The 19178-nt window shown below is 44.6% G+C and overlaps 1 protein-coding gene across 1 annotated transcript in view; it reads right to left on the reverse strand.

Moving 5' to 3' along the window:
* Positions 1-19178, reverse strand: part of THSD7B (thrombospondin type 1 domain containing 7B) — a 315944-nt gene that overhangs the window by 10680 nt on the left and 286086 nt on the right. Inside the window, exons 23-25 of the mRNA XM_075284543.1 lie at positions 7916-8075; positions 6780-6953; positions 235-330 (exon numbers count right to left, since the gene is read on the reverse strand). Of these exons, the coding sequence (XP_075140644.1) occupies positions 235-330; positions 6780-6953; positions 7916-8075 (430 nt within the window). The remainder of the gene's footprint in view (positions 1-234; positions 331-6779; positions 6954-7915; positions 8076-19178) is intronic.

The raw sequence follows: 19178 nt of genomic DNA on the forward strand, positions 1-19178 counted from the left end.
CTTATGGTGCAATGTACTTGGCTCAATTATAGGGTTTATCTAAATTTACCAAATGCAAACCTTGCGAGGTCGGCTCTAGAGATTATTCATTCTCCAGGCCACAGTAACTAATGGCCATCAGCCTGGAACGTAAACCTGTGGGGAGACGCGGCGCTGCTCACATAATATCCTACAGCCCCGTCCTCGGAGAGATGACATTAACAACAAGACAATATCTATTAGTGACTCCTGTACCTGTGACATTCACTCCATCCGAGCGCTGGCACCAGACCGTCCTCTTATTATCCATCCAGGGGCTCATCTTCCACAAGTATCGGAAACATTTCCCCCCTGCGAGTAAACACAGGAGCAGCGTCAGAATCCTCCCCGTCACCTGTGCACCATTATGTATCCAAGGCAGGAAACCCTCAGCTGTCGCTGACTAATTGCTTGAATTAGATGGAGGCGACGGACTCGATCTCAGGGATATGAAATCTAATCTCAGTGGAGCCGAGCGCCGGGGCGAATATGAAGCCGGAGCCAAATAGGTGCAAAAACTGCTAATGTGGAGCCGAGATGGTGGATTATTAATAAACACTAAGTGAGGCCGAGAGAGGAGCTGCAATGTATGCCAGCCATTATTCCAGGCCGCACGCTGCCAAGGAGTGACTCTCAGCTGTGGGTATCGCTGCCAAGTCTGGCTCAGTAGAAATTGTGGCAATAAATACTTTGACAACTTTAAATGCCTTTAATAACAGGAGGAGGGTAAAAAGTGCAACGAAAAAGGGAAGCGACCTGCTGGCAAGAGGCAGCCGCCCACTACATACACTGTACATGCTCCATTGTGTCATATGAAAGCTACACAGTATTACTGATCCTGTACCGCACCCTGACTTCTTCCCATACCCCAACCTAAGAGTTGGGCAAAAACCAAACCCCCACTAGTGACATCACCTGCCGAGTTACTTACCCTGATTCTGCAATGGGACATCACTTAAGTATACAGGCTGTGTCCCCTGGTGCTCTGATGGTTTGTCTCTTTTAACTCTAATACTTTGCTAGCTCAGCTCTACTACACTGCTAACTCATTCCTGCTACATTACTGGCCCTGCTATACCACTAGTCCTGTACTACTACATTACTGGCCCTGCTATACCACTAGTCCTGTACTGCTACATTACTGGCCCTGCTATACCACTAGTCCTGTACTACTACATTACTGGCCCTGCTATACCACTAGTCCTGTACTGCTACATTACTGGCCCTGCTATACCACTAGTCCTGTACTGCTACATTACTGGCCCTGCTATACCACTAGTCCTGTACTGCTACATTACTGGCCCTGCTATACCACTAGTCCTGTACTGCTACATTACTGGCCCTGCTATACCACTAGTCCTGTACTGCTACATTACTGGCTCTGCTATACCACTAGTCCTGTACTGCTACATTACTGGCCCTGCTATACCACTAGTCCTGTACTGCTACATTACTGGCCCTGCTATACCACTAGTCCTGTACTGCTACATTACTGGCTCTGCTATACCACTAGTCCTGTACTGCTACATTACTGGCCCTGCTATACCACTAGTCCTGTACTACTACATTACTGGCTCTGCTATACCACTAGTCCTGTACTACTACATTACTGGCCCTGCTATACCACTAGTCCTGTACTACTACATTACTGGCCCTGCTATACCACTAGTCCTGTACTGCTACATTACTGGCTCTGCTATACCACTAGTCCTGTACTGCTACATTACTGGCCCTGCTATACCACTAGTCCTGTACTACTACATTACTGGCTCTGCTATACCACTAGTCCTGTACTGCTACATTACTGGCTCTGCTATACCACTAGTCCTGTACTGCTACATTACTGGCCCTGCTATACCACTAGTCCTGTACTACTACATTACTGGCTCTGCTATACCACTAGTCCTGTACTACTACATTACTGGCCCTGCTATACCACTAGTCCTGTACTGCTACATTACTGGCTCTGCTATACCACTAGTCCTGTACTGCTACATTACTGGCTCTGCTATACCACTAGTCCTGTACTGCTACATTACTGGCCCTGCTATACCACTAGTCCTGTACTGCTACATTACTGGCCCTGCTATACCACTAGTCCTGTACTGCTACATTACTGGCTCTGCTATACCACTAGTCCTGTACTGCTACATTACTGGCCCTGCTATACCACTAGTCCTGTACTACTACATTACTGGCTCTGCTATACCACTAGTCCTGTACTACTACATTACTGGCCCTGCTATACCACTAGTCCTGTACTACTACATTACTGGCTCTGCTATACCACTAGTCCTGTACTGCTACATTGTAGCTCATTCCTGCTACATTACTGGCTCTGCCATATCACTAACTCTACACTACTACATTGCTGTCTCTGCTATACTAGCAGCCCTACATTTCTTACTAGCTCATTCCTGCTACAATTCTGGCTCTGCTACATTGCTAGCTCATTCCTGCCATATCACTAGCTGTGCTAAACAACCAGCCCAACTCTGCTACATTGTTATCTCAGATTTGTATCACTGCTGGTTCATTCCTGTTATATTGCTAGCTCTGCTACACTGCTATTCCAACTCTGCTACATTGTTAACTCCTTCCTGCTACATTTCTCGCTCTCTCCTACACCATTGGCTGATCACTGCTCCTTTCCTAGCTCATTGCTGGCTCTGCTATGCTGCTCGCTCATTTGTGCCATATTACTAGATCTACTATATTGCTATCTCAGTTCTGCTACATATCGAGCTCCTTCCTGCTATATTGCTAGCTCAGCTCTGCTACACCACGGCATGCTGATGTCTCTCCATGTTTGTTCAGGTGTCATCAGGGACATCAGGCTACTGCTAAGCGGATCTGCCACCCCCGGCGGATCTTACAAGATATGAGGAGATCCAGTAGGGGGAGTATTTGAGCAGACAGAAGATGACCTCGATGGTGGCGACCCCTCGGTAGTCACACTCCAGGGGAAGCAGATTAGAGGTCTGGTCTGGGGTCTAAATAATAGGATTTAGTTTGGGGTCTGACTATTTATGATGGCGCTGGGTCGGAGCTGATCTTCCCGTCTTCTCACCCTAGATTAGTAAGGTTTTGGGGATGAGAGTCCATGATGGAGAATCACTTGATACAGGTAGAGAAGAATGCTCAGATATCAGGAGCTGAACGGTGCGACCTTATAGCCAGGTGCCATAGCAACAACTGGCAGCGCCAAGGCCTTGTGAGCCTTTAAGAAATCAATCCCTTATATGTAATCCCTTCTATGTCAATATGCCCTAATACAGAATACGGACAGGAGTTGTCCTCATAAGAGAAGCCTTTTAAAGGGACACTCTGCTGATATTATTCTTGTCTGTAGGACCATCCCGTCAATGGTACCCGTTGTCTCCTCTCAGTGACTTCCTTATCCGGCCTGTCACCAATCAGTGTGACCCTTCTTTTCTAGCATGCGTTGCTGTGCAAACAGGAGGTCTCTAATGTCTGCAGATACTATTAAGAATCCCCATGTCACCTCAGATTCATGAAAAATCTGCCCTCCCTTTACTGTGATAATGCCTCAGTTGGTGCAGCTGCCAGGACTTTTGGTCACATCACCCGCACACGCTAAATTCCTGCAAGTTTTATGTTAGTAATAGCGTGGCATGGTATTACAGAAACAGGAAAATGACATTGTTACCTGTATCCGACATAGGTAGGATTACTAGACTTGTGTACAGGTACTAGATATGGGTACAGGTACTGTGTATAAGTATGGGTACAAGCCTTCTGTATGGAGACTAGACATGGGTACAGATACTAGATATGGGTACAGCTACTGTGTATAAGTATGGGTACAAGCCTTCTGTATGGAGACTAGACATGGGTACAGATACTAGATATGGGTACAGGTACTGTGTATAAGTATGGGTACAAGCCTTCTGTATGGAGACTAGACATGGGTACAGATACTAGATATGGGTACAGGTACTGTGTATAAGTATGGGTACAAGCCTTCTGTATGGAGACTAGACATGGGTACAGATACTAGATATGGGTACAGGTACTGTGTATAAGTATGGGTACAAGCCTTCTGTATGGATACTAGACATGGGTACAGATACTAGATATGGGTACAGGTACTGTGTATAAGTATGGGTACAAGCCTTCTGTATGGAGACTAGACATGGGTACAGATACTAGATATGGGTACAGGTACTGGGTATAAGTATGGGTACAAGCCTTCTGTATGGAGACTAGACATGGGTACAGATACTAGATATGGGTACAGGTACTGGGTATAAGTATGGGTACAAGCCTTCTGTATGGAGACTAGACATGGGTACAGATACTAGATATGGGTACAGGTACTGGGTATAAGTATGGGTACAAGCCTTCTGTATGGAGACTAGACATGGGTACAGATACTAGATATGGGTACAGGTACTGGGTATAAGTATGGGTACAAGCCTTCTGTATGGATACTAGACATGGGTACAGATACTAGATATGGGTACAGGTACTGGGTATAAGTATGGGTACAAGCCTTCTGTATGGAGACTAGACATGGGTACAGATACTAGATATGGGTACAGGTACTGTGTATAAGTATGGGTACAAGCCTTCTGTATGGAGACTAGACATGGGTACAGATACTAGATATGGGTACAGCTACTGTGTATAAGTATGGGTACAAGCCTTCTGTATGGAGACTAGACATGGGTACAGATACTAGATATGGGTACAGGTACTGTGTATAAGTATGGGTACAAGCCTTCTGTATGGAGACTAGACATGGGTACAGATACTAGATATGGGTACAGGTACTGGGTATAAGTATGGGTACAAGCCTTCTGTATGGAGACTAGACATGGGTACAGATACTAGATATGGGTACAGGTACTGGGTATAAGTATGGGTACAAGCCTTCTGTATGGAGACTAGACATGGGTACAGATACTAGATATGGGTACAGGTACTGGGTATAAGTATGGGTACAAGCCTTCTGTATGGAGACTAGACATGGGTACAGATACTAGATATGGGTACAGGTACTGGGTATAAGTATGGGTACAAGCCTTCTGTATGGAGACTAGACATGGGTACAGATACTAGATATGGGTACAGGTACTGGGTATAAGTATGGGTACAAGCCTTCTGTATGGAGACTAGACATGGGTACAGATACTAGATATGGGTACAGGTACTGGGTATAAGTATGGGTACAAGCCTTCTGTATGGATACTAGACATGGGTACAGATACTAGATATGGGTACAGGTACTGGGTATAAGTATGGGTACAAGCCTTCTGTATGGAGACTAGACATGGGTACAGATACTAGATATGGGTACAGGTACTGTGCATAAGTATGGGTACACGCCTTGTGTATGGATACTAGACATGGGTACAGATACTAGATATGGGTACAGGTACTGTGCATAAGTATGGGTACACACCTTGTGTATGGATACTAGATATGGGTACAGATACTAGATATGGGTACAGGTACTGTGCATATGTATGGGTACAAGCCTTCTGTATGGAGACTAGACATGGGTACAGATACTAGATATGGGTACAGGTACTGTGTATAAGTATGGGTACAAGCCTTCTGTATGGATACTAGACATGGGTACAGATACTGAATATGGGTACAGGTACTGTGCATAAGTATGGGTACACGCCTTGTGTATGGATACTAGACATGGGTACAGATACTAGATATGGGTACAGATACTAGATATGGGTACAGGTACTGTGCATATGTATGGATACAAGCCTTCTGTATGGATACTAGACATGGGTACTACTATAAATAGGTACTAGACATTGGTACTGATATCAGGCATAGGTAGGATTACTAGACTTGAGTACTGTACATAGGTAGGGGTACAAACCTTCTGTATTGATGCTTGACATGGGTACTAGACATGGGTACAGATACTAAATATGGGTGCAGGTACTGTACATAGGTAGGGGTACAAGCCTTCTGTATGGGTACTAGACATGGGTACAGATACTAGACTTGGTTCTAGGTACTATAAATAGTACCTAGTATCCGTACCTATGTCCAGTACCTGTACCCAAGTCTAGTGACTCTACCCATGTCTAATACCAGTACCTATGTCCAGTCTCCATACATAAGGCTAGTACCCCTACCTATGTACAGTACCTGCACCCATATCTAGTACCTGTACCCAAGTCTAGTAATCCTATCTATGCCTGATATCAGTACCCGTGTTATGGGTACTGGTATTAGACATGGGTAACGTTACTAGACTTGGGTACAAGTTCTCGGTATGTGTACAGGTACCGGATATAGGTAGGGCTACTAGCCATGGGTACGGATACCAGGCTTGCTTATGGGTGCTATACATAGGTACTAGATGTGGATACAGGTATTAGACTCTGATACATGGGTAGTGATACTAAACTTTGGGTACAGGTACTAGACATGGGTAGAGATACTAAACTTTGGGTACAGGTACTAGACTTGGGTATGGGTATAAGATTTGGGTACTAGACATGGATACAGTACTTGATGTGATCTATTTCAAGTCTAATCTGATGGTTACCTTGCATAGTTAAAAAAAAAAAAAAAAAAATTCTGCATTGTGAATTGAAAGGAGTTTCCTTCACTAACAGGGTTCGCCATGAAGCACTATGGGCATTATACATTACACCGTCCCTCTGCGTGATGGCTATAGCGATCTCCTGCTTGTATGCTCCACTCTCCGGACAGACCCCCTTCATAGGGCTAATAAACAGATACCATGTTTGTATATTAACCTGTGCATGGCCGAGTCTCAATAACCGGCTTTGGGCAGTTGTCCTGATTCTCGGGGGATTGTACAATGAAGGTTCTAGATCGGGATTGGAGACCATTGGTTTCGAAACTGCGTCCGTCGATGCAGGCGACCTGGCAGGAGCTCCACTGTGACCATTCAGTGAGATGACAATCCCCTACAACACAAGCACAGACATAAGAGAATTAGAATATGGCGTCCTCTCACTGAAGACGGATAGATGTAGAAATGTCAGCGAACAGAGCTGCGGCGTATTCTGTGTAATGATACACCTGGGACGTGACCCGCACTGCGCACTGGAGGCGGCTGCACTGCTTTATGCAAAGCTGCGGATATCTCAGGGAAATCAGATGAGCAAAGCTGTGGGAGATTATGGTCTACGGCGGCGGATATGTCACAATGGTAGCTAGTGCCGGTGTAGGATAGAACGTCATGCAGAATCCTTCATTAAAGGAGACCCCTTTAAGGAAACACCAACCCCCAGGATTTAAAGCAGGTGCTATATTGATATTAAACGCGTTTCGGGCCCCCAGATGGGTGAGCAAAGGTTCAGTTTACCACCCTCATTCCATTTCTAAATATCTAAAAGTGGCTTGCTGGCGCCCCCTATACCCAGGGCACACGTCTCGGTTGACCCCCTAGCTAAACCTGAACAGGATAGATCATCAGTATCCGATCAGTGGGTTTCTGACACCCGCACCCCGCATAAATCAGCTGAAGCCAGATATGACAGGGGCAGAAGCAACTTGGCAGAGCTGCAGCCCCTTACGCAGCCTAGTGGTGGTACTGGGTACTGCAGCTTTGTGCCTATGACTTGTATAGGAGTATGGCCCGCTCCTGTGCAGTATATTCCAGCATTGGGAGGCGGTTGGATCCGCTGATTGGTTCTGGGTCCTGGTGTCAGAACTGCATTTATTGGATACTGATGACCAATCCTAAAAACGGATTTCGGTGGCCTCTGCAACGGACTCTCCAACAGATGTGAACCTAGCCTTACTTGAGCTCAGAACATGTAGATGTCCTCAGATATTACGCACCCAATGGCCTTCGATATATGGTGTGTGATTGTATTGCCCCCCTATAAATTGCAAAAATATATAGTTCGAGCAGTGACTATACCTGGACAGGGCACATAGCAGGGCAGACTCAGGGCACTTTCCTCTCCTGGCAGTTGACCACAGAATTTGGGGTCTACCTGTGTCTTCACTGCAGAAGCGGAGGCGTTGTGCACCAGACAGGTCAAGTTCCGGGACTTCAGTCCTTCTCCGCACTGACCGTTCTGTAATGATCAAGAGAAATACAAGATGTCACCGAGCAGAGCTTTGATAAGAGTGGGGGAAGGGAGGAGATATTAATAATGGGGCGTCCAAAGGCAATGTAATGAATGCTCTGGTATCAATACACGTATAGTAGCATAAGGTAGCGGGATATGAGGGATATCCCTTATAGAGCGCTGATCAGGCATACTGTCCAATTCAGTGACACAGAGCGAGCAAAAACTACTACCGGTCCTATGTCCAATAGGAGGTAAGTGATAGTCTGACTGCACCAGCAGAATAGTGAGCGCAGCTCTGGAGTATAATACAGGATAAGTAATGTAATGTATGTACACAGTGACTGTACCAGCAGAATAGTGAGCGCAGCTCTGGAGTATAATACAGGATAAGTAATGTAATGTATGTACACAGTGACTGCACCAGCGGAATAGTGAGCGCAGCTCTGGAGTATAATACAGGATAAGTAATGTAATGTATGTATACAGTGACTGTACCAGCAGAATAGTGAGCGCAGCTCTGGAGTATAATACAGGATAAGTAATGTAATGTATGTACACAGTGACTGCACCAGCAGAATAGTGAGCGCAGCTCTGGAGTATAATACAGGATAAGTAATGTAATGTATGTATACAGTGACTGTACCAGCAGAATAGTGAGCGCAGCTCTGGAGTATAATACAGGATAAGTAATGTAATGTATGTACACAGTGACTGCAGCAGCAGAATAGTGAGCGCAGCTCTGGGGTATAATACAGGATAAGTAATGTAATGTATGTACACAGTGACTGCACCAGCAGAATAGTGAGTGCAGCTCTGGAGTATAATACAGGATAAGTAATGTAATGTATGTACACAGTGACTGTACCAGCAGAATAGTGAGCGCAGCTCTGGAGTATAATACAGGATAAGTAATGTAATGTATGTACACAGTGACTGTACCAGCAGAATAGTGAGCGCAGCTCTGGAGTATAATACAGGATAAGTAATGTAATGTATGTACACAGTGACTGCACCAGCAGAATAGTGAGCGCAGCTCTGGAGTATAATACAGGATAAGTAATGTACACAGTGACTGCACCAGCGGAATAGTGCGTGCAGCTCTGGAGTATAATACAGGATAAGTAATGTAATGTATGTACACAGTGACTGCACCAGCGGAATAGTGAGCGCAGCTCTGGAGTATAATACAGGATGAGTAATGTAATGTACGTACACAGTGACTGCACCAGCAGAATAGTGAGCGCAGCTCTGGAGTATAATACAGGATGAGTAATGTAATGTACGTACACAGTGACTGCACCAGCAGAATAGTGAGCGCAGCTCTGGAGTATAATACAGGATGAGTAATGTAATGTACGTACACAGGGACTGCACCAGCAGAATAGTGAACGCAGTTCTGGAGTATAATACAGGATGAGCAATGTAATGTACGTACACAGGGACTGCACCAGCAGAATAGTGAGCGCAGCTCTGGAGTATAATACAGGATAAGTAATGTAATGTACGTACACAGTGACTGTACCAGCAGAATAGTGAGCGCAGCTCTGGAGTATAATACAGGATAAGTAATGTAATGTATGTACACAGTGACTGCACCAGCAGAACAGTGAGCGCAGCTCTGGAGTATAATACAGGATAAGTAATGTAATGTACGTACACAGTGACTGCACCAGCAGAATAGTGAGCGCAGCTCTGGAGTATAATACAGGATGAGTAATGTAATGTACGTACACAGTGACTGTACCAGCAGAATAGTGAGCGCAGCTCTGTAGTATAATACAGGATGAGTAATGTAATGTATGTACACAGTGACTGTACCAGCAGAATAGTGAACGCAGCTCTGGAGTATAATACAAGATAAGTAATGTAATGTATGTACACAGTGACTGTACCAGCAGAATAGTGAGCGCAGCTCTGTAGTATAATACAGGATAAGTAATGTAATGTATGTACACAGTGACTGTACCAGCAGAATAGTGAGCGCAGCTCTGGAGTATAATACAGGATAAGTAATGTAATGTATGTACACAGTGACTGTACCAGCAGAATAGTGAGCGCAGCTCTGGAGTATAATACAGGATAAGTAATGTAATGTATGTACACAGCTTACTGTCCCCAGCAGAATAGTGAGCGCAGCTCTGGAGTATAATACAGGATAAGTAATGTAATGTATGTACACAGTGACTGTACCAGCAGAATAGTGAGTGCAGCTCTGGAGTATAATACAGGATAAGTAATGTAATGTATGTACACAGTGACTGCGCCAGCAGAATAGTGAGTGCAGCTCTGGAGTATAATACAGGATAAGTAATGTAATGTATGTACACAGTGACTGCGCCAGCAGAATAGTGAGCGCAGCTCTGGAGTATAATACAGGATAAGTAATGTAATGTATGTACACAGTGACTGTACCAGCAGAATAGTGAGCGCAGCTCTGGAGTATAATACAGGATAAGTAATGTAATGTATGTACACAGTGACTGTACCAGTAGAATAGTGAGCGCAGCTCTGGAGTATAATACAGGATAAGTAATGTAATGTATGTACACAGTGACTGTACCAGTAGAATAGTGAGCGCAGCTCTGGAGTATAATACAGGATAAGTAATGTAATGTATGTACACAGTGACTGTACCAGCAGAATCGTGAGTGCAGCTCTGTAGTTTAATACTTTGGGATTGTTCAGAATAAGTAATGTCACATATTCACAAACTTTTCCAATGTAGACCAATAATTCCTAATAATATGCAGATAGTCCCATTGCCCTTGGTGTAGGAAGACTTACCCATTAAACAACGGGATTCTACTATCTGTCTAAAGTGCATCCTATTGAGATATAAAAGAAGAAGCGGAACACCACAAAATGAGCACAAGTGCGAGGATAATGACTCACTTTTCGGACCCACATCTGTGAGTGCTGCATTAGCTCCACGGCCGCTGAATAATATTGACTTTTCACAGTTTTTCCCGAGATGTAAAACGTCAGCACCATTTACATTAACTATTCTGACAAGTGTCAAAGGAAAATGAAGAAAAAAATATGCGGAAAAAGAAGAGACTTGTAAACGAAGAAGCAATTCATTATGTGTAAGAGTAGGGAGAGCGGGCCGGGGAATGGCGGGTTAGTAAATCTATATTCCAGCGGCGGGGAGAGATAATGAGCGAGGGAGGGGGCCGGAGTGGACACACCGAACTAAGAACAAAACCATTAAAATAATCCAGTTTGTAAAAATAGAAGCGTTTTAGAACTAATGAGATGCTTAGAAGTTATTCTTAGCCAGATTCATTATTTCGACATTATCGCGCTCAATCCTTCAGCCTCATATACGGAAATGCAATTTAGAGGGATTTAAATACACGGCGGCGATGAAGAAAATAAAAGAAATGAAGGGCATCAAACACGGCGAGAAAGTATAAGAGCGTGTATACCAACTTATCAAATAGATGGACAATATAGCGATACAAATAGTCGTCCAACTCCAGAGACTTCTAATTCGGTTTCTTATAACCAACCTATATAAGAATCCAAAACGTTACATAATACCGTAGGCAGTGCACCAACATTTTTAACATAAGCCCCGCCCAGTTGTAGAAACCACACCCCACCCCAAATGTAAGACATTTGAAACGCAGGCAGGATATGGGACATCACAACTAAAAACAGATTCTTTATGTAAATACAGACCTTGGACCAGACACAAACAAATACTATCGAAGCAAACACAGACCATTAAATTAACAAAGATCAAACCGCTAAAATGCAGATCATCCCAGCAAATACAAGTTCCACAACAGGCCCTTGACAAATACAAACCCATGGCAGAAAGTACAGACCCAACAGATCTCTAAACAAATACAGACCCGTAAAAAAACATAGAGACCCATAACAGAGCTACTAAGCAAATACAGAGCCCGGACCAGACTCATAACAAATACAAGACCATGCCAGATTCTCTAAAAAAAATAGATATAGGACCTCTAAACAAATACAGACTCCTGATCAGAGCCCAAAAATATCATCTAAGTAATAAGAACCTAAAACAGACCCTTAATAGAGACTCCGAACAGATCATCCAAGAAAATACGAATCCCAGACCAGACCCATAACAAATACAGACCCTACACCAGACCCCTAAACAAGTAGATACACCCATAATCCCCATGACCAGGACCTATGGCCTCAGGCCGGGCCTAGCAACCTTTACAAACCTGCACTGCACCGTTTAAGCAGTTGTAGGTGATTTTGTGCTCCTGTTCATGTAATAGCACAGACGCAGCAGCCCCGTCCATTGTATCGCCGTGGCTCTGTGGAAGTGCAGTGCTGCTTATATTATATGAATAATGGCAGCTGAATGCAGTCCCTGACCACTGCTGTAACTTCTGACTTCCCTAGGAGGCCGGAACAGCTGATCTGTGTGAGGTCCAGGTGTCAAACCCCCAACAGATCAGATACTAATAACAAGATTATCAGACTACCATTGTTGCATATTTTGACCCTACAGTAAATCCTGGGATTAACTGAGTACTGGGGGACCCTGTTAGTACCTGGAGAATGGATTCCTGTAGGTGAAGTCGGCATTGTTACAGTGAGGGGCTACGGACCCTCCTAATGAGCAGGGCTTTCCTAATGCTCAGGGCCCTCCTAATGCTAAGGGCTTTCCTAATGCTCAAGGCCCTCCTAATTCTCAGGGCCCTCCGAATGCTCAGGACCCTCCTAATGCTCAGGGACCTCCTAATGCTCAGGGACCTCCTACTGCTCAGGGACCCCCTAATGCTCAGGGACCTCCTAATGCTCAGGCCCCCCCTAATGCTCAGGGCCCCCCTAAAGCTCAGGGCCCTCCTAATGCTCAGGCCCCCCTAATACTCAGGGTCCTCCTAATGCTTTGGGCTTTCCTAATGCTCAGGGCCCTCCTAATGCTCAGGGGCCCCCTAATGCTCAGGGCCCCCCTAATACCCAGGGCCCTCACTAGACCTACTCCTTTGCATTTCTCCTTGTATATTTATGATACAAGAGTTACATTACATTCCAGTTCAGCAAGCAGTGAAACAGAGTCAGACTCCTAAAAGTTACATTTCTAAAACTTTGATATAATGTTCTGAACTTTAGTCCCCCAGCAGGTGAAGAACGCAAGAAAGTAAGAAAATCGCTCCGACTCTGCCATGTGAAATGGATTTTGTATCTAGACTGGCAATGTTTACTTTGCACTTAGAAATATGGCCTGCGCCTGCTGTGTGTGTTATGCTAAGTATATAATCTACGCGGAGTGCGGAATGTATTCTGTTGTGCTATCGATACACGCTACGGTATGTACATATTCTTAGACTTGTAGAAGTGTCCCGGTAAATAACATCTTTCAAAAAATCCATTATCTTGTTCTGACAAAACTGAGCCACAGCTGGAAGAATTTAGGAACACGACAGAAGCAATTTAGGCGTCAGTCGGGAAAAGCAACGAAAGTAATCTCTTTATGATTTCCGACCAGTCCTCACAGGAGACCGCAAGCTACAGGCTGTAGGTCATCCAAGGTATTTGGCTCACGTTCTATCATATACTCATCTATCTGATCAGGCAAATACCCATGCTACCAATAGATTGTCCTTAAAGGGGCGGTTTGGTTTAGAAACCCATTTTCAAAAACTTTTCTAGGGGTTAAGAAGGGGCCACAAAGAGCAACATGGAGGACCTGACGTATCTATACATCACATAGATCATTCATTGATTTTAATGGCAACAGTGTAATACTCCATTTTCCCTGTGGAGGCACTGTAGGGAAACCGAACACTTGTTTAAGGTTCTCCCAAAGATCACAACTCATCGTTGGTAATCCATGTAGCAACACAGACTATGATCAGCATCGTGTCCAAGGGAGAAAATAATAAAGTAAGAAATAAGTAAGAAAATAAAGTAAGAAAGCACAAGCTCTTTAAAGCTGGGAATCAAGAGCAAAAAGTTCTGATACAGTCAACTTTGCAGAAAGTTATGAATTGAAATTATCCTTAGGTCATCCATATCAGGTCGTTGGGCGTCCGACACCTCGTGAATAGGGTTGAGGGATCGGGAAAGATCGGATCCCGATCGGCGATCAAGCAAATTTCACGTTCGGGATCGGCTGGAAAATGATCGGAAATCGGATTTTGAAATCTCAAGATCGGCTCAACCCTACTGTATATATAATATACAATTTGCGTTGAGCAATAGGGATCGGGGAAAGATCTGATCCCGATCGAGCAAATTCACGATCAGGATCAGCTGGAAAATGATCGGAAATCGGATTTTAAAATCGATTCTGTAATCTCAAGATCGGCTCAACCCTACTCGTAAACGCATGGATAAGGCTGGGAATTGCAGACTCCGTTGCAGACAGTACATTGTGTATCTGCGCTGACCGACTGATACAGGTGACGGTTCTATATTCGTCCACTCTATTTTACATATACGAGGCTGAAAATGTCTTTCCCAGCTGATATTTGTCAGAAGAACCAGCGGTCGGCAGAACACGCGCCTCTTATTATACAATAAACCCTTCCATTGGACTCCTGACTTATTAAAACTTTCCGCCTTTCACCGCGAGCGACGTTATTTCTCGTTGAAAGCCATAATGTTCATTGAAAAGACATAAGTGCGTCTTATAAGACAAAGCAATAGTCCAATTCCAGCCGAGCGTATCCCTGCGACATGTTAAACGATAACAGAGAATAAAAGCAAATAAAAAGGAGCAATGAAACCCGCTCCACTCTATAGATAAGAAAATAAACCGTAAACAGGACGCGGTCCGGGAGGAAATAGCCTCACAAATCCACGAGTGCACACACAACGCTGCACAAACACTGGAGGAGGAAGAGCCATGAAAAGGTCACAGTTGTGAATGTCTTCGTGGCACTTACAGCTCCTGTACATGACAGAGTAAGGTGCAGGGGGCCTGTATGGCGGCACTACGAGTGCCGCCATATCGCTAAAGCCACTTCATTGTTTTTTCTGGTCCGTCCACCTATGCACCATCTTCTTACATGAGGCGGTGCAGGGTACTGCAGCTTTGTTACATTCCCTTATATTGGAAAAAGCTGCAATATTCTGCACCTCCATTATATGGCATATAGGTAACCAGACCAATGTAAAGAGAGAAGAAGCCGCAGCGCTCCACTATCTCTTGCAGTCCCATATGTAGTAGTGTGTGTGTGTACAACCTACCACTCCATTCCTGGGACCCCTGTTCTTGTGACTGGTGGGAGTCCCAGTGGTCAGACCATTTAGTTATCCATTCAGCTGTGGGGCAATATACTGCAAGGGGGTCACAAAGGGTGAGCACAACTAAGGGGGAAATATACAGCATGCAGGTTATTAAGGAGGCATTATAATGCATGGGGTCACTAAGAAGGCATTATACAGCATGTGGGGCATTATAATGTGTGGGGAAATAAAGGGGCATTATACTGTATGAGTGCCACAAAACGGGCATTATAATGTGTAGGGGCTCTAAAGTGGCATTGTGTTGTGTGGGAGCACTAAGGAAACAATGTGGGAGCACTAAAGAAACAATGTGGGAGCACTAAAGAAACAATGTGGGAGCACTAAGGAAACAATGTGGGAGCACTAAAGAAACAATGTGGGAGCACTAAAGAAACAATGTGGGGGCACTAAGGAAACAATGTGGGAGCACTAAGGAAACAATGTGGGCGCACTAAGGAAACAATGTGGGAGCACTAAAGAAACAATGTGGGGGCACTAAGGAAACAATGTGGGAGCACTAAAGAAACAATGTGGGAGCACTAAAGAAACAATGTGGGGGCACTAAGGAAACAATGTGGGAGCACTAAGGAAACAATGTGGGCGCACTAAGGAAACAATGTGGGAGCACTAAAGAAACAATGTGGGGGCACTAAGGAAACAATGTGGGAGCACTAAGGAAACAATGTGGGCGCACTAAGGAAACAATGTGGGGGCACTAAGGAAACAATGTGGGAGCACTAAGGAAACAATATGGCAGCACTAAGGAAACAATGTGGGAGCACTAAAGAAACAATATGGCAGCACTAAGGAAACAATGTGGGAGCACTAAAGAAACAATATGGGAGCACTAAGGAAACAATGTGGGAGCACTAAGGAAACAATGTGGGAGCACTAAGGAAACAATGTGGGAGCACTAAGGAAACAATGTGGGCGCACTAAAGAAACAATATGGCAGCACTAAGGAAACAATGTGGGAGCACTAAAGAAACAATATGGGAGCACTAAGGAAACAATGTGGGAGCACTAAGGAAACAATGTGGGAGCACTAAAGAAACAATGTGGGAGCACTGTGTGGGGGCCACTAAGATGGAAATCTACTGCGTAGGGGCCGTAATGGAACATTATTCTGTGTGAGGGGCTTTACGGGATCATTAAGGATTATTCTGCATCAGGCGCACTCTGGACAATATACCTTTGAAAGTCACTAAGGGAGCATTATATTGTGTGGGGAGCATTATATTGTGTGGGGAGCATTGTACTGTGTGGGGAGCATTATATTGTGTGGGGAGCATTATACTGTGTGGGAAGCATTATACTGTGTGGGGAGCATTATACTGTGTGGGGAGCATTATATTGTGTGGGGAGCATTACACTGTGTGGGGAGCATTATACTGTGTGGGGAGCATTATACTGTGTGGGGAGCATTATACTGTGTGGGGAGCATTATATTGTGTGGGGAGCATTATACTGTGTGGGGAGCATTATATTGTGTGGGGAGCATTATACTGTGTGAGGAGCATTATATTGTGTGGGGAGCATTATACTGTGTGGGGGTACTAAAACACCATTATTCTATGTGAGGAGCATTTTGGGAACATTATACTCTATGGGAGCATTATATTGTGTAAGTGGCATTATTCTGTATGGGAGCACTAATAAAACATGGTGCTGTTTGGGGGCACTATGGGTACTACATGGGGACACTAGGACAGAATTTTTGTATATGATGGAACTAAAGGGACATTATACTGTGTGAGGGCACTAAGGAGGCATCATAGCTGTGTATTACACAAAGAAGGGCACTATTATTGTATGGGGGCACCAAGTGACCAGGTGGGATCAAAACAGAAATATGGGCAGGACTAGGGGTGTGGGTTAGCCAAGATAAATTTGCCAGGACCCCGCTTTGTGTCCTCGGAGTGTCAGGAGGTATGACTTTGTATATTATATTATATATTACATTATACTATATATTATCTTATATTTATATGATATAATACTCATCGACCTTTACCCACAGCCGCTGTGTTCGGTTTTTGGGTAGATAAAGATTTAATAAACTTGTCTATTCTGATATTTTCCTTGTAGTTGTTGTCTTATAGCGCTATAAAAACAGGTGCCCAGGAAGTCGCTGAATATGATGAGGTTTCTATAGGTTTTGCTGTTTATAGACGTGTCTGGCAGGTTGATAGATGGCGATTTGTATACCGAGGCGTAGATGGAGAGCGTCTTATAAAGGCCGTGTCTCTCTGAAAACCTTGCAGCAGTAAGATGTGTATTCATCTTCCCAATTGCTAAGATTAACCGAGCTCTCAGTCACTTTTACTGCCTCTTAACTCCTGTTATTGGGAGCAGAGGGTCACCAGTATAAAATGGCTATAACTTACTGGTTACCATATTCTGCAAATACTAAGGCTTCATGAGCTCCAGACATTACGTTATATGGAAATGTGATTGTAATGACAAGCGGGACTCAGAATAGACTTGTATTACTACCCATGTAAAGCCACGGGTGCATTATTGAGAGTCTGGGGTGGTCTTTCACGTACCCGCACCATATGGCACAGGAGTGGCAAGATTGACTACCTGTGACACCAGTGATAACCGTCGCTACTCCTAGCAGACCCCAGCCCCTGGATATCTTAGTCTCTGGCCATGAAGCCCATTCATCTCCATGTAGCCATCTACCTTCCTATAGGGTGGACACACCCCGTCTCAGTAACCTGCGGGGTAATATGTACACCTGAGGACCTTCCAGTCAATCCCAGAATGGTCTGGTCTTCTTATACCCGCTCAGTCCCTGCACAACACAGGTTCTTGGATATCCAGTTCCTACTTTCCACGACCTTGCATTTCCATTGCCTGACCCTGATCTTTGGAGCAGACTCCACCACTCTTTTGGCTGACCCTCTGATGCTTCGACCAGGCGTCTTTCAGCGGCCACCTACACCAGGACTTGGTGGTCCCCTACAGTGAACACCCGATCTCTGTATAGGGGACCATTTAGACAACACCCTTACAAGTAACTCAAAGTCCTATGGGTTAGGTGGCACGGCCGGTTCAGGATCCGCTGTCCGTCGCACTACTCAGATGGTGACAGTGACTTTTAGGCCATGTCCCCAGCCACCAATGCGGTGGTGCCACAGTTCCTCTAAGAAGGCAGTTTACTGTGTTGAGGGAGTGGGGTTATAGGGAAACCATTTTTGGGTTCTAATTAGGCCCTCATAAATGAAGTCTAAGTATTCAGTCTGATATATAATGACTTACCCAACCCAAGGAAGGACTCCAGGAGCCATCACTGCAATTGTATACCGCAAGATCAAGCAGAATATGTGTCAGGGATGTTTATCTTAGATACAATGACCTTTAATCAGCAGGTAAATGGGCGACAGGTTGGACAGGATGGTGTAGCAAAGGACGAGCGGCCATGAACCGACGTTAATTGGCTCATCAATGTCCCTACACTTCGTGCTGCCGTCATTATACTTAGCAATAGCCCTTAATAAACTCCAATGAAGTCCGTGACGGACATGTTATGTTATGCTTTATTTTCCTCTATGTGGATGCTGCACATTTTGCAAAGTTTCCCACAGATGGTCAATGGAATCTCAGTACGGTGACACTTGATCAGCTTTGAGGGACCTTTTAAAGGGCCGCCAAAATCTAAAACATTGATAGTCTAGGATAGGTCATAAGTGGGGTTCCTTTAGCACCCACAGTAGTGTCCCCTTCATTATTTACAAGGACTGGTGCCATGCTTCATGTAGTGGTTGTGCCTGGTATCATATCTCAACATCATTCACTTGAGACGGAGTGAGCTGCAATACCCGTAACGACCACTATGAGAAGTATGGAGCTTTGCATATTGGCAGCTCCTTC

This window comes from Leptodactylus fuscus, chromosome 8, assembly GCF_031893055.1.
Source record: "Leptodactylus fuscus isolate aLepFus1 chromosome 8, aLepFus1.hap2, whole genome shotgun sequence".
NCBI lineage: Eukaryota > Metazoa > Chordata > Amphibia > Anura > Leptodactylidae > Leptodactylus > Leptodactylus fuscus.